The sequence below is a fragment of the Cnephaeus nilssonii genome, assembly GCF_951640355.1.
Source record: "Cnephaeus nilssonii genome assembly, chromosome: 14".
NCBI classification, from domain to species: Eukaryota; Metazoa; Chordata; class Mammalia; order Chiroptera; family Vespertilionidae; genus Cnephaeus; species Cnephaeus nilssonii.
In genome coordinates this window covers 49,926,325-49,943,729 of record NC_137085.1, presented here as the reverse complement: position 1 = coordinate 49,943,729, position 17,405 = coordinate 49,926,325, and the positions used below count along the sequence as shown (strand labels likewise).

General features: G+C 40.7%; 1 protein-coding gene across 1 annotated transcript in view; it reads left to right on the top strand.

Moving 5' to 3' along the window:
* The window catches only part of GLDC (glycine decarboxylase), a gene marked incomplete at its 5' end in the record, with an annotated part of 74,809 nt that overhangs the window by 20,193 nt on the left and 37,211 nt on the right, over positions 1-17,405 (top strand). The window contains 7 exons of the mRNA XM_079789611.1: positions 4,624-4,788; positions 7,048-7,195; positions 7,518-7,714; positions 10,392-10,488; positions 12,713-12,818; positions 14,604-14,743; positions 15,874-15,954. Coding sequence (XP_079645737.1) covers positions 4,624-4,788; positions 7,048-7,195; positions 7,518-7,714; positions 10,392-10,488; positions 12,713-12,818; positions 14,604-14,743; positions 15,874-15,954 — 934 coding nt within the window. The remainder of the gene's footprint in view (positions 1-4,623; positions 4,789-7,047; positions 7,196-7,517; positions 7,715-10,391; positions 10,489-12,712; positions 12,819-14,603; positions 14,744-15,873; positions 15,955-17,405) is intronic.

The following is a 17,405-nucleotide window of genomic DNA, read 5'->3' as shown; positions in this document are numbered from 1 at the left end:
CGGTTGAGGCAAAACCCGTGTATGCAAGATGGCAGGCCCTGTGCTAGTGTTTTTATCCTCACATGAGGGTTTATTTGTTATCGCCCAGCTTGATGTAAGAGTGCTTTAAGAGATGATTGTGAAAGGCTTTCATGCCTGTTTTATTTTAGTAGTATAAAAACCTGTAGATTGTAGAAGAAGTTTACAAATATAGGAGTCCATGTATTTGTCATCTTTGCAAGAAAACAATTTAAAGCTTTCTCATGAGCATCAGCCTAGGCTTGGACTTATATAAAAGTTGAGCAAGAAGAGAAAGGCTGAGCAAAGTGGGGGGGGGGGGCGGGGGCGGGGAGGGGGCAGAATAGTAAACCCCAAAGGCTGTGATGGAAGGAATAACAGTCTCAGGTATGAAGGACTATGCTTGAAAGGTCTGGGGTTTCCACCTGCAGGTAATGGGGAGCTGTCCCATTTGGGCAGGAGAGTCAAATACACACACTTGCACCACAAATCTTCAATCATGTCCTGTTTTAAGTACTGTGCTGGCTGTATGGCAACAAAGAAGAAAGGGGTGGATATAAAATTTCAGAAGGAAGACCAATGGCAATTGGTCATTATTTGGGACTAAAAAAGATCTAGAGTTTCTTCCTTGAGAATTGGCAGGAGAGTGCTACCTTTCAAGGAATAGAATATCCAAGAAGAGAAACTCATTTATTTGGGGATCTAGTTGGATGAAGAACAGGGAATGTAAAGTTGACATGGGATATAATGAATGTTCAGGAAAAAATAGATCCCAAGTAGAAATATCTAATAATAGTATTTGAATAGAACTATGAGTGATTTTTTTGGGAAAATTCTATGTTGACTTTTAAAATTTATTTAATGGCCAAAATAGAGGGGGAAAATAACTCTTTAAAATTTATTTTTTTATTTGAGATAGAGATGGGGAGAGAGAGAAACATTGTTTTGTTGTTCCACTTATGTATACATTCATGGGTTGATTCTTGTATGTGCCCTGATGGGGAATCTAACCCACAGTCTTGGTGCTTTGGGATGACCCTCTCACCAACTGAGCTACTCAGCCAGGGCCAAAAAAACCCTAAAAAACTAAAAAAACAAAAACAAAACAAAACATTTTTTGTGGATTTCAGAGAAGAAGGGAGAGGGAGAGAGAGATATAAACCTCAGTGATGAGAGAGAATCATTGATCGGCTGCCTCCTCCACGCCCCACACTGGGGATGGAGCCAGGAATCGAACTGTGACCTCCTCATTCATAGGTCAACACTCAACCACTGAGCCACGCCGGCCAGGCCAAGAACAACTTTTTAAAACAACCAACATTTGGGCAGAATTTTACCATTTTCAGATGCACCATAGAGTACATTGATCTTATTTGAGTACTAAGAAAATACAATATTGGTGATGTTAACTCTATTGATCACCAAGAGAAATTGGTAGAGAGTGTTTTAGTTACTTGTCCCAGTTCATAAGTAGAAAGTTAAAGAATTAAAGTTGAAACCTAGGGCTTCCTAGGGTTGTGAACATGCAGGGAAACCTGTGAAGCGCTCTACTAGTTAAGGCAGTACAATTTGGTATGATCTTTCTAGAGAGAACATGGCAATATGTACTGAAAGCCTTAAGATTAATGATCTCATAATTCAAAATTCCACTTCTAAAAATTTATCCTAAGAAAATAAGACAAAGATGAGGTGGTTTATTGTTATGCTACTTCTAATATTTAAATCAAAAGTAATCACCCCAATTAATTTAATGAATAAATATTTTTCAAAAAGTAGTATTCAACTTTTAGGGACCTTGTTAAATAAATTATGATAAAAATGATTTAATTCCACATAATGAAAATTATGTTGTTGAACAATATTTAAACTTATCAGAAACTGCCCATGGAATAACATTAATGGTGGTGGTGGGGGGATCAGGATACTAAACTTTTCAGAGAGTGTAATCTTACTTTATATATAAATGTGACTATGATGTGGTAAAGACACTGAAATCAATCTGATTGTGGTAATCACTTCACAGAATATGCATATATCAAATCATCACACTTTACATATATATAATTTTATTTTTTAATTATTCCTCAATAAAGCTGAAGGAAAACTATATAAAGAAAAGTCACAGATCAAGAAGAAAAGAGACCACCTGTCCAGTGTGGCTCAGTGATTGAGCACCGACCCATGAACCAGGAGGAAGGTAGAGGGAGAAAGAAAGAGAAACATTGGTTGGTTGCCTCCTGCATGCACCCCAACCAGGAATCGAACTCACAACCTATGTATGTACCCTGAGTGGGAACTGAACCCTCCAACCAACTGAGTCACACCAGCAAGGGCTGCTTATTTTTCAATATTATATTCAGTGCTGTGATGAATTCTTTGGAGCATCTCTCTCTCTCCCTTTCTCCCTCCCCCTCCCCCTCTCCCTCTCCCTCTCCCCCTCTCCCTCTCCCTCTCCCTCTTGTATAGTCTATATCTATCTTTATGGATATAATGAATCTTTCCCATTTATTAGATGGACTAGCTGATACATGCACATGTGTGTATGTGTGCACATGTGTGCAAGTTTGTGCATCTATTTGTCAATCAGTGATTCTGAGTAAAATGAAAGTTTAATGCTAGCCAGGCAATCTAAACATATGTCTTCATGGTGGCCAGCCCTGCTGTGTGTGAAAGTCTTATCTGATCTGAGGTCACAGTTGCCCCTTGTCTATGCCTTTTGTGTGACTCCATTTCTGCTCAGATTCCCTTTCTACTTTGTCTGCATCATGTATTGCGTGCCTTATTCATTCCAGTTCACCACCCGCTTAGAATTTGGCAATTGGACTTATACTTCCTAAGCCAGGCTGTTCAAGGAGTTAACTGAAGCAAAAATTTACTCTGCTGTGCACACACACACACACACACACACACACACACACACACGCACACACCAGTAAAAGTTGCAGGAAAATAATTTCAGCCTTGACATTGTACTGCTTGGTATGGCAAGCTTCCCTATCCCATTCCCCATCAAAGGCAAGAAGACATTGATTCCAAAACTTTCAAAAAAGAGAACTAAAAGATGGGTGGAAATATCCTGAAGATGATGACCAGAACAGGAGAGAAAGGAAAAGGGCTTGAAAAAATCAAACCAAAACAAAACAAAACACGTAACATTTTTTCCTTATACTCTTCTGGCTTGGAAAGACGAAACAATACAGATATGAAGCAATGTCAGTCACGTGCAAGAGCCAGGGCCCCAGTCTGATCCACTTTGGTGGAACAGATTCTTGGTGAAGAAATAGCAGCTCTGTCCTAAGTCCTCAGTCACCCTCTATTCTGTCACCTTGTTTCCTTTCTTTTTTAAAAAATAATATATTTTATTGATTTCAGAGAGGAAGGGAGAGGGAGAGAGAGAGAAACATCAATGATGAGAATCACTGATTGGCTGCCTCCTGCACGCCCCCTACTGGGGATCAAGCCCACAACCTGGGCATTTGCCCTGACTGGAAATTGAACCTGAGACCTCTTGGTCCATGGGACGTTGTTCAATCCACTGAGCCACCACAGCTGGGTATTATTTCATTTTCTTTAAAATATTCATCACTCTGAAATTTCTTTCATTTATTGTCTCCTTTTCTCCATTACTGTTACCCATTGTGCTTATTAGGTGTCACCAGAAGCTATCATATTTCTCTTTATAAGCATGAGGTAAATATTTGTAGGGTGAGTGAATGAATGAAAAAAAAAAAGATGAAGGTACTGAGTGGGTTACCTTTACATACTTAAAGATACATATTTGGTTAATAACTGGAGGAGGTAAGATTAGAATTCATATTTATGCTGCCTTCTAACCATTTTTATCCTTGATATTGATAGCTATGGAGTTAACATCCATAGACTCTTAATAATTGGATAGTGAAAATTTTTAAATGAACCTCTATTAATTTCTTAGGAGCATATAGAACTTCTGGATAGTGTAAAACAAATATTCTCCCCCCAGTAAACAAGTTTGAGTGTTAGATATAAGATTCTTGAATATGCTCCTATTGTGAACTGTGAATGGGGTGAGCTTTTTAGATAGAAGAAAGATAATAGGAAGTGAAACTTCTGTTTATAATGTCATAGGTAAGCTCAAATGGATTGTAAGAGCCAGCTTACAATAAAACACATACAAAAGATCATTAAAATAGAACTGTAGCCCTGGCTGGGTAAATCACTTGCTTAGGGCATCATCTGCTGTGCCAAGGTTGTGGGGTTGATCCCTGGTCAGGGCACATACAAGAAATAACCAATGAATGCATAAACAAGTGGAACAACAACTTGATCTTTCTCTCCCCCCCTCTCTAAAATCAATAAATAAAATTTATAGAAAAAATAATAAAATAGAAATGTAAAATTTTAAAAATCACTTGGAGGAATAGAAAAGTAAGTACTGATTATCTCCAAACAAAGAATAATATTATTATTATTTAATTCTGAGCTTCCTTAGGCGAAAAGGGAAGCTTACTGATCCATTATATACAGTATAATTATCAAGAGTGGTAAACTTAATTTTTAGATAGTGATTTCTAAAATGAAGACATTTGGTGACCTTTTCTGAATAGGGGCGTCACAGTATGGACATGTCCTTTATTTCCCTCACAGGATCACCCAGTATACTCCGTACCAGCCAGAGGTGTCTCAGGGGAGACTGGAGAGTTTGCTGAATTACCAGACCATGGTGTGTGACATCACAGGCATGGACATGGCCAACGCATCCCTGCTGGATGAGGCGACCGCGGCTGCAGAGGCCATGCAGCTGTGCCACAGGTGAGAGGCCCAGTGTGAGACTGTCAGGGTAAGGGACATCTCCCAGACTCTCTCCTCTTTGTCAGAAGCTCTGATTATTTCCTGAGGATGTGTGTCTAGAGGTAGAATGGCTGGGTCATGGTGTATAGTTAGTTTATTGCTCTCTAGTTCCTCACCTTTTTTCTTTCTTTGCCTTGTGAGCACATTTGTGCTATCTACCTGGACAATTCTCATGTAGATGGTCATCTGGTTGGGAAATCTGCCCACATTCATGGTGTACCTGTCTGAGGTTTTGTGCTTCTGGTCTTGAATGCCCGTGTAAGTCCCTTGGCTTCCGCAAATTGGAGAGGTGGTGAGCCCCAAACTCGCTCAACAGGTATAGAGACCTCCAAGTTGCAGCTAGAGGTCAACTTCTGCTTTCCAGGCAGCCGGGGGGCTCTTCCTCCTGTGATGGATCAACAGCTACAAAGGAATGCTGCCCACTCACCCCTCTGGTTATTCTTCCTCGCTTTTCATTTATGGTCATCATTTCTCTTCCTCATCCATCTGTTCTCCCATCTACCACCACCGATTCTGCTAAATAGGATTGGAATTGGATTTCAGTGGAAATCTATTCAGTAAAGCTCATTGATCATTAATGCCCCAGTGTTTTTGATACTGTCAACATAAGAAACGTCCAAACCTGTAAAGAATTTTCACAAGAGTTTATTTCAGTCCAAATGATGCCAGGGAGCAAGATCTCAAGTGCTCAGGAGAATAACAGGTTTGCAGCTTCTTTTATGCATTTGAAATTAAGGAGGGAATGTAAGGAAGATTACATGGAGAAGGGAGAGAGCAAGATGGGGATGGGATTACAGGATAGTTAAGATTATGTGCTTTCTTGACATTAGGGCTTATTTCAAAGGTGTTTTCATCTAGATGCACAGAAACAGTGGACAGGGCTTGCCTAAGGCAAAGGTAAAGCTTTTACTAACGAAATTATATGCCTGGAGCATGACTACCCACCATGGCCTTCCCAGTTGGGAATTTATGATCAGATCACCCTGTGAGGTTACTTTCCATAGCAGTCCTTTTTTTATTTTGGTCCACAATGCTATGTTCAGAATTTCCCTAAGTACCATCTTTGCTTTGCATTCGTAGAAGATACTCTGATTTCTTTAATGTTCATGCTTGAATGTGACTTTCCTTTTCAACAGACACACCAAGAGGAGGAAATTTTTTGTTGACCCTCGTTGCCACCCACAGACAATAGCTGTCATCCAGACGCGAGCCAAGTAATTACTTTTATTCACATTTTGAACTAGGGACAACATCATGCTCATCTAGACTGGTTTTCTTCCTTACTTCCAAACTGGTTGGAGGTGAACCTGGTTTAAATTGGGGTTGTTGAGTTTTACTTTCCCTCCCACTTGCTTCCCAGGATCTTGCTGGTAAGTAAACGGTGTCAGAATTGAGAAGAAAATACACAGTGCTTTTCATTGCCTTTGCTTTCTATTATCATGTGTGTGGTTTTTTGATTTTGTAAAAAGAAAATTTAAAATATTTAAATAATTTCAACAATGTTGTGGAAACTTTGAAAAACGGGAGCTAAATGGAATTCTCACACAACTGTTAAGATTTTGTGTGTGTTCATAGTTGTAGTCTGTTGTAAGTGTAGAATGATGTAGAAGGAAGCATATTGTATTTAGGTGTTGCAATGAGATCACACAAATATAGCACAGCTACCACTTGTGGGTGTATTTATTTGCTTTCTCCTTGTAAAAGCTGTAATCTTCCTCCTACCCATGCCACCATCCCTTCAGAAGGGGTTTCTCACAGATGTTGGAATTAGATGGTTTTAGGAACCTAAGGAAGGTCTGTCTCCTCCTTGTCTTACTGATGGTTTTCTATTCACCTAAAGACTTATCCAAAGCGAAAGTGGCAATGGCGCTGCTGTTACAGATATTGGTTCTTTAGCCCTGGGAGGCAGTGTTTCCGGTCTTATCTCAGGAGCTGGTTCTGGCAGGAAAGGGGAGTAGTACCTGTGGATGAGAAAAACAGAAGCTGAGCTGTTGGATGCAATTGAGTTGCTTTGAAACACTGTTACCACTGAAGGTCTGGGTAGGAGTGTGTGTGTGTGTGTGTGTGTGTGTGTGTGTGTGTGTGTGTGTGTGTTGGGATGTGGTGGTGGGTGGGCATTGAGAAAAGACACAGATTATAAATGCTAAAAGAAACTGTAGGCTTTTTTATTTTTCCTTACAAACCCAAAACGTGATTGCTCTTTGTCTTCTCTCTTTCCAGATATGCTGGAGTCCTCATTGAGTTGAAGTTATTCCATGAAATGGACTTCAGTGGGAAAGATGTCTGTGGAGTGCTGTTCCAGTACCCAGACACGGAGGGGAAGGTGGAAGACTTCACTGAACTCGTGGAGAGAGCCCATCAGACTGGGGTAAGCAATGCTCTCCTTGTGGGGGTCCACGGAGGTGTGTCTCAACTTTGAATTGTTAGTTCTGGTGTCTCCTAATTTACATACCTTTATCACTTTGAATGGTAAAGCTGTCTTTTTCCTTCCTTCTTTCTTCAAGTTTGTTTTGTTTATTGATCCCTGGCACATAAAAGGCACTCAGTAAATATTTTAAGTGGATGAATAAGTGAAGTTCACGTAATAGGAACCAACTCTGCCAGTCTGCTTATAATGGAGGGAATTGGCTGCTCTGTCACTACTCTCAGGGAAGGTAACAACCTTGTCCACTTTCTCGTTTCCTTTCTAGAGCTTGGCTTGCTGTGCTACTGACCTTTTAGCTCTGTGTATCTTGAGGCCTCCTGGAGAATTTGGGGTAGACATTGCCCTCGGCAGCTCACAGAGATTTGGGGTGCCACTGGGCTATGGTGGACCACATGCAGCCTTTTTTGCCGTCAGAGAAAGCTTGGTGAGGATGATGCCTGGAAGAATGGTGGGAGTTACAAGGTAAAGCAACTCATGTTTCTCCTTTTTTTATCGTGGCCATGATTTTTCCTGCTCCTTCTCTCTCTTTTTAAAAATAATACAATTTTTTATTGATTTCAGAGAGAGAGGAAGGGAAAGGGAGAGATAGATAGAAACATCAATGATGAGAGAGAATCATTGATTGGCTGCCTCCTGCACGCCCCACTCTGGGGATCTAGCCCGCAACCTGGGCATGTGCCCTGACTGGGAATCGAACCGTGACCTCCTGGTTCATAGGTCGATGCTCAACTACTGAGCCATACTGGCCGGGCCCCTGTTCCTTCTCTTGATCACAAAAGTTGTTTATTGCTCTTTAAACCTAACCGGGTCACTTGGGATTGATTAAAGAAGTGTACAACATAGCATCAGAAGGGAGAATCTATTTGGAGTGTGAACTAGTCAGTATCTCTTCTCAAATGCCATGAGTTTGTACATATTTGAAAAAGTATATGTGTAATCCATACCATAATTGTTCTGAGGTTACACATATAAATTTACTTAAGTTGAAGAGTGAATATTTTAGATGTGATTTATATCTATTTTCTATCTCAAAAGTATTATGCTACACAGTTATATAAAGGTAAGTGCAATGAGAGATTATCGTGCACAGATTGAGTGAGATCCATTATTTCCTAGAGGCCCGCCACCTGGCCATGGGACTAATTTCCACATGTACTTTCTTGAGTGCTTCTTATTGAAGAAGCTCCTCAGATTAAGAATTTAGCCCGGCTGGTATGGGTCAGTGGTTGAGCGTTGACCTATGAACCAGTAGGTCACGGTTCGATTCCTGGCCCCGGTTGCAGGCTCGATCCCCAGTAGGGGATGTGCAGGAGGCAGCCAATTAATGGTTCTCATCATTGATGCTTCTTTTTCTCTCTCCCTCTCCCTTCTTCTCTTAAATCCATAAAGATATATATATATATATATATATATATATATATTGATTTTTTTACAGAGAGGAAGGGAGAGGGATAGAGAGTTAGAAACATCGATAAGAGAGAAACACTGATCAGCTGCCTCCTGCACACCTCCTCCTGGGGATGTGCCTGCAACCAAGGTACATGCCCTTGACCAGAATCGAACCTGGGACCCTTCAGTCCGCAGGCCAACGCTCTATCCACTGAGCCAAACCAGTTAGGGCCATAAAGATATTTTTTTAAAAAGATTTTAGATGAATGCCATGATTATTCTTTATTATTTTTTTATCCTCACCTGAAGACATGTTTTCTATCGATTTTAGAGATAAAGGGAGAGAGAGAAACATCAATCCGAGAGGAAAACATTGATCGTGGTGACTATGCCTCCCATAGCACCCCGGGGGGATGAACCTGAAACCTGGGTATGTGCCCTGACTGGGAATCAAACCTGAGAGACCCTTCAGTGCATGAGATAATGCTCCAACCAACTGAGCCACACCGGCCAGGGTGAATGCCATGATCATTATTGGGAAATTTAGCATGATCTTTTTGACCCTTCATAAAAGCTGACATATTGATGTAAATGAATAGTCTGGAGTAGTGAATGATGTGATGGTGATGTGAAGTTTAAAAGTACTCTCAGTTTGCCACACGCTAGCAAAAGGCACCTTGTTTTTTAGTGAAAAAATAAGTTTCTTCAAGTATTCTTACATTAGTTTTTTCCCCCAATGATGTCTTCACCAGACAAGATGAGGCACAGGGCTTTCCAATTTAAAAAACATAATGTGTTAATTAATGTTTGCTGATTTTTATTTTTCTACTTACTTATGCACTCATTGGTTGATTCCTGTATGTGCCCTGGCCAGGAATTGAACCTGCAACCTTGGCATATTAGGATGATGCTTTAACCAACTGAGCTATTCAGCCAAGGCTGTCTGCTGGTTTTTATATTGAACTTCTTCTTTTTTTAAAAAAAAATATATATTTTATTGATTTTTTACAGAGAGGAAGGGAGAGGGATAGAAAGTTAGAAACATTGATGAGAGAGAAACATCAATCAGCTGCCTCCTGCACACTCCCCATTGGTGATGTGCCCGCAACCAACGTACATGCCCTTGACCGGAATCGAACCTGGGACCCTTCAGTCCGCAGACCGATGCTCTATCCACCGAGCCAAACCGGTTAGGGCTATATTGAACTTCTTATCTTTCTGAAAAATGGACCCCAAAGTTTGATGAAAGAAAGGATGAGACTGCTAAATATTTGTGCTTATCCAAATTTTTAATTGTATTAGGAGGGTGAAATGTTGATTAGAGACAAGTGGTAAGCTGATTAACATAATTTTAATGTATAGCTATATAGTCACTTCAGATTTCTAGTACAGAGAAGCTGTTTTCTTTGTCAGATATTTCTCTTTTTCCTGAGTCTGCCAAGAAACTCAGAGTGGTACTTAATCATAAATCACCATCATTATATTTGGCTGGGTAATTCCTGGAAAATTTCCTTTCAAGTTTCCCAGCCTTAATAGCTCTATCTGGGTTCCTCAAATCCCCACAGTACAACCTAAAAATTAATAGTTCTAGTTAGAAGGGGATGATTTGGAAGTTGTTTCTTTATGGCCTTGTACCCAAGTAAATTTGCTAAATTCACTTCAAGCTGGGAAGGAAAAAAGCAGGTCCATTTATGACAATTCTTGGTACTGTGATGACCTGTGCTAATTGGATGTTTTATTCTTGGCCCAGAGATGCCACTGGGAAAGAAGTGTACCGTCTTGCTCTTCAAACCAGGGAGCAACACATCCGGAGAGACAAGGCTACCAGCAACATCTGTACTGCTCAGGTAGGTCACATACCTGGCCTGTCCCCTGAGTGCCTTATAGTCTATTTTACAGACATGAGCTATTCATTCATTCACTTAACTGTTCGCTAATTTATGCTCCGCCATGAATGTTAAGATCTTATTGGTAGAGAAGCCTTGTGGTCTTGTCAGAAACAAAATGCAATGTATTTTCCTGGTGCTCTGTGTATGCACACACTTCACACTTTAGGGTCTCTAGCATTCTTGTCCATGGGGCAGGTTTATTATGGGTGGTGACTGGGCACCTTCTCTTCAGGCTCAGATGGAGGCCCTCCAGGATGGGGTGAGGAGGGCAAAGTGAGTGTGGTTTAGGTGACTATACTTGAGGGGATGGTCCCACTGGCGAGCTGGTGGTGGGCACAGGGTACTCTCACTGGGAGCTCATGAGGCATTCCTCAAGTGGGTGGGATAAAAGACGAGGAGTTACCAGGAAGTTGCCCAAGGGCTCAGGCCCGGGAGAGCAGTATTTTCTGATATCCAGCCAACTCCTAGGGTCAGGTGGAAGGCCACTCCGAGCACGTGGTCTATTCTGAGTCTGCCTCTTTCAGTCAGGGTCAGAGAAGGAGAGATCTCACAGATACCTCGATGGGCAGTCCCGTGCTCTTCCCTCTCAGGGCATCGGCTCAAAGCACCAGCAGGGTTTAGAAAGCCTCTTCAGGGAGGCAGCACATGATAAGGTCTTCTAATAGTTCAGTCTTTGGAGACATTTCTTCAGTTGGTTTTCTTATATTATTTTTTGCCTCAGGAAGGTAAGAGCTCTTCTAGTGTCACAGGAAGGGGTCATTTGTCACAGGCTTTTCCTCTGTTGACATCTAATGGATCTTTACATGATGCCTTTACTTTCTATAGTTTACACTCCATTTGTTGAATTCTCTGCTTACATATTTCCCCTTCCTCTGCAGCTGACTGCCCCTGTCTTATCCTTTCTGCCCATCTTCTCCCAGGAGGTGTCTGTCTGATCATAAGTGCATTAGGGTTTTCTAATTTTCCAAGTGAACTTGGGCTGTCTACAATGAACAAGTTCTTTAAAAAAAAAAAAAAAAATATATATATATATATATATATATATATATATATGTGTATATATATATATATATATATATATATATATATATATATATGTATGTATGTATGTATATGTATGTATATTGATTTTGGAGAGGAAAGGAGAGGAAGAGAGATTGAAACATCAATGATGAGCCATAATAATTAATTGGCTGCCTCCTGCACGCCCCCCACTGAGGAGGATTGAGCCCACAACCCCGGCATGTGCCCTGACCAGGAATCAAACTGTGATCTGGTTCATAGGTCAATGATCAACCACTGAGCCATGCTGGCCGGGGCTATTAATTCTTTTTTATTTCTTCCAGTTTATGTATAGCTGATATTTCATTATTTAACTGGATTATGAAAGATCTCTATCTTTTTCTGCGATTATTAAAGTGGAGATAGCTATACTCTGTCTTCTCTGAGTTTCATCTTCTCATTCTGGAGATCTTTTAACTCTCTGTTGTCTGTTTCCTTTTCAAAATTGATTTCATTAAACAAGTGACAACTCCAGTGTCATTCTCTTTGTAAGCATGAAATTATTCTCTTTTGTTAAAAGATGACTGATATATTTTGAGCTGTTCCTTGAACACTCTGTGTCTTTGACTCCAGATTTCTACCTGTAACAACTGCACTGTCATCTTTGCCACAGATTCTCCGTTTATCTCTTGGTTATTGAAATTGATCTTCTGATTTATTGAAGGCCTCTGTTTTCGAAAACTTTTGTTCTTTTTCTCCTTGAAGAACTGTTTGAGTATAAAATTCTTAGTTGTCATTTTTCCCCACCAAGGTCTTTATGGCTCCTCTGTATTCCAACATTAAATTTTGTATCTTGATGTCTGTGACAGCCTGATCTTTCTCTTTATGGATGACATGATTATATTGCATGTATGGAACCCCTTTATAATGGTCATATTTGACATATTTGAAGGTTTAACATAGTTAGTCCACAGTATCTTGGATGCTGTGTCTTTCCCTCAGGTGTTCAGCCATGTTATAAATGGTCCCCAGGTATCATAGAGAATGCAGGAAATCTGATCATTTTGTTTTGTCTCTGTTTTCTATTTGGCATCTCAAGTCAAAAGAATAGTCCCTTCTATTAATTGTCTCTCATCACATGGTTGAACATAATTTCTTAAATGTTTTTTTGTCATTTTAGGCCCTCTTGGCGAATATGGCTGCCATGTTTGCGATCTACCATGGTTCCCGAGGGCTGGAGCATATTGCTAGGAGGGTACACAATGCCACTTTGATTTTGTCTGAAGGTGAGTCACATATCTTTTTTAAAAACTTATGGACATAACAAAACTGATAAATATGAATAAGTGAAATTGAGAACTCACTGTATGTTCAATTCTTTATACAGAATTAAAAGTCACATAGTCAATGAACATATATAATTTCAACCTCACTATTACTCAAAGAAATGTAAATTGAAACAACAAAATAGTTTTTCTCCCATCACACTGGCAAAGATGAAAAAGAATGCTGATATTGATATTACTTCTGTTTTTAAGGGCACTTAAACAATATGTGTCAAAAGCTTTAAAATATGTCTATGATTTGATGCAGAAATTCTACTTCTAAGTATAAATCCAAAGGACATAATAAAATAGAAAAGTAAAGGGTTTCCATTGAAACACTGTGGACAATAGCACAATCTTGGAAATAGCCTAAATGTCCAATAAAAAGTAGTTACATTATAGACATCGGTAAGTTTGACCATACACAGCCATTAAAAACAATGATATGGGTTTTGATTTTGAGAAAAGCAAAATGTCGATGATATATTAAATTTTTTTTAAAAATTAAAGAAATATATGTATGTGATCTATCACACACGCGCGCACACACACACACACACAACTTCTAGAGGAATATATACCAGAACGTAACCACTAGTTATTTCTGGATGGTGATTATGGTGACTTTTCTTCCTTTTTTATATATATACTAGAGGCCCGGTGCACGAAATTCATGCACTTGGGGGGCGGTCCCTCAGCCCGGCCTGCGCCCTCTCACAGTCCGGGAGCCCTTGGACATCCTTAGTGCTGCTGCAGAGGCGGGAGAGGCTCCCACCACCACCACTGTGCTCGTCAGCCATGAGCCTGGCTTCTGGCTGAGCGGTGCTCCCCCTGTGGGAGTGCACTGACCACCAGGGGGCAGCTCCTGCATTGAGCGTCTGCTCCCTGGTCGTCCGTGTACATCATAGCGACCGGTCGTTCTGATGTTGGGCTGAAACCAGCTTTCCAACATCCCCTGAGGGGTCCCAGATTTCGAGAGGGCGCAGGCCAGGGCAAGGGACCCCACTGGTTTATGATGGGGCCAGGAAGGGATGCAGGAGGTTGGCCAGCTGGGGAAGGACCATGGGAAGGCTCCAGGGTGTGTCTGGCCCATCTTGCTCAGTCCTGATAGGCTGGACCCCAACAGCAAGCTAACCTACTGGCTGGAGCATCTGCCCCCTGGTGGTCAGTGCACGTCATAAAGACTGGTTGACCAATCGACTGTCTGCCCCCAGGTGGTCAGTGCACATCATAGCAAGCGGTTGAGCAGCCTTAGCATATCATTAGCATATTACCCTTTGATTGGTTGACTGGCCGATTAGATGACCAGACACTTAGCATATTGGGCTTTTATTATATAGGACTGGAGGCCCGGTGCACGAAATTCATGCACGGGTAGGGTCCCTAGGCGTGGCTGGCAATCAGGGTCAATTGTGGCCTTCCAGCTGCCGGCTGGGGCCTTCCTTTGTTCCATGCCGCCCCCTGGTGGTCAGTGCACATCATAGCAAGCGATCGAACTCCCAGTCTCCTGGTTGAACTCCCAAGGGGACAATTTGCATATTAGGCTTTTATATATATATATATAGATTTTACAATTTTCTGTAGTATAGTAATAAACATTGAATTTTTTAAGCAGCCGCAAAACACTGGGTAGGGCAGGAACATACTGTTCTAGTAGGATTTTAATCTATATTTCTCTGGAAAATGTCAGTGGTGGAGGAGCAGGTTTCCTTGGGGGAAACTGGTTGATCCTTCTCTCTTGTTTAGGTCTCAAGCGAGCGGGGCATCAACTCCAGCATGACCTGTTCTTTGACACTTTGAAAATTCAGTGTGGCTGCTCAGTAAAGGAGGTTTTGAGCAGGGCTGCTCAGAGGCAAATCAATTTTCGGCTTTTTGAGGATGGCACAGTAAGTCAAACTTTCAGGTGTTTGTTGTTTTCTTTTTAACAAAGTCTCTAGGTTTTCATGACTTTTTTAAAAAATATATTTTATTGATTTTTTACAGAGAGGAAGGGAGAGGGATAGAGAGCTAGAAACATCGATGAGAGAGAAACATCGATCAGCTGCCTCTTTCACACCTCCTACTGGGGATGTGCCCGCAACCAATGCACATGCCCTTGACCGGAATCGAACCTGGGACCCCTCAGTCCGCAGACAGACGCTCTATCCACTGAGCCAAACCGGTTTCGGCTATAACTTTTTTATTGCATAAATTTTTATGACTTTTTTCATTAAAAGTTTTTTTTTAAATATATTTTATTGGTTTTTTACAGAGAGGAAGAGAGAGGGATAGAGAGTTAGAAACATCGGATGAGAGAGAAACATCGATCAGCTGCCTCCTGCACACTCCCTACTAGGGATGTGCCTGCAACCAAGGTACATGCCCTTGACCGGAATTGAACCTGGGACCTTTCAGTCCGCAGGCTGACGCTCTATCCACTGAGCCAAACCAGTTAGGGCTCATTAAAAGTTTTTCTCTTTATTTAAAGAAATCAATATTGGAACTTTGGGCACAATCTATTTTTAAAAAAATATTCTTTATTGTTGAAAATATTCATATGTCCCCTTTTTTCTCACAACGACCCCTTCTATTTTTTTTTAATAAACCATTTTCATTTTTAGTTTGGAACATTGTAATCCTTCAAAGGATATTTCATTCTTCTCTTTCCTTAAGACTATTTTTTCATCAAGGAGACTGTTAGGCACATATTTTCTTACTTCTCTCTTCACAATACAACTTTTCATGGTAAACACCCTGATAAATGATATAATAAAGCCAGTTAAGGGAAGAAAAAGGTGAGGATATCCAGTGCCAACAGGAGTACCCTGCAACCATCACGGTGTTAGTGTCCAGAAGTGGCTTGTAAAACTAAATCCTATAAAGTCTGGGGCTGGTCTTAGTCCCTTTCGCCTAAGGGCCAATTTGGTAACCAACTGGCACCCTGATATTTTAAAAGGACTGAGAGTTTTGTTCAGCACCTTCTCACCTTTGATCTCTCTGGCTGATGTTTTTTTCTCTTTTGTTTTTATTTCTGTAGCTTGGTATTTCTCTTGATGAAACAGTCAGTGAAAAAGATCTGGATGACTTGTTGTGGATCTTTGGCTGTGAGTCATCTGCAGTAAGTGAAATAAAAGCCTGCATTTCTTATAATGACTATTTGAGGTGATGTCAAGGATGGATTTGCTTCTTGTGGGCCTGAGTATGAATGAAGGGGGGGGCAGGTGTGACATTGGTGGTTTGCTGTTAAAATTATGGCACTGACTGTCCCTGGCTACAGTGACTGCTGATAGGCGTCACTGCTGTGTGCCCTACCCAGGACCATGCACCCAGGCTATTTGGAAGGATTGTCCCTAATATAGAGATTCATGACATTGGCATCTTGGTTATGTCGATTCTGAGAAAACTATGATACCCACTCACGCAAAAAATATTTATTAAAGACCTAATATGTGCCAGGTAGCATGCTAGGTCCTGAGGATTGTGGTGAATTAGACATGATTCCTGCACTCACAGAGCTTATAGTCTAATGGGGAGTCAAACAAGCACAAGATTGCAATCCAAGTGATGTGTTATGATGGGTGATGTCTGAAGATGCTCTTTGAGCACAGAGAAGAGTCTTCTTACCAGGATTTGGAAGAAATTGTCCTAAGCTGAGGTCTGAAAGATGAGTAGGAGTTATATAGTCTAAGATGGCACTATTGAAGAGGAGGATGGGGCCAGAAGTGCTCCAAACACTGGGAAAAAACAGCCACAAAGGCTAGAGGAGAGAGATTCCTGAGAACTAGAAGCAGTTCAGTGTGACTGAGTTGGTTTCTAAAACATTGAAATAGCAGGGACATGTGAGGATAAAGGTTACGATTCCATGGAATGAGAATGAAAGAGAGAGGTGTCAGTGACTACCTAGACCTGTGGCCAGGTGGTAATCACAACTCTACACAGCTTGATGCATAGGAAGCCCTCAATAAATATTTGATGAATAAATCAATGAAAGAAAACATTTACTAAAGAAGTTGAAACAGGTTTTGGAGTGTTGATTGTTGCTGTCCTGGTTGTCTGTGTCCTCTTTGAGAAAGGACTTCAGTATCATAGCAAATGGAAATCATCAAAGAAGTATCATATTAAACTTTAATTAATAAACAGGACTGAATAAGCATCTCCCCTCTAGAACTTTGCGCTACATTTAATCACAATTATTCATTCCATGTGTTTGAGGCATATTTATGGAATGAACAGTCACTGAAGGCTGGGGCAGAATGAAGAGCAAGCGATCTGTTTAATTATATATTCTATATATTAAACTCTTAATAGATATATGATTTGCAAATAGTTTCCCCTCCTGTGGGTTATCTTGTAACTCTCTTGACAGTGTCCTTTGATGTGCAAAGATTTTTAATTTTAATGAGTCTATTTTTTTGTTGCTCATGCTTAAGAAACCATTGCCAAATCCAAGGTCATGCAGATGTCCCACTAGGTTTTCTTCTAAGAGTTTTATAGTTTTAGCCTTTAAAGCGAGGTCCTTCATCCATTTCAAGTTACTTTTTTTGTATATTATGTAAGATCTGGATCCAA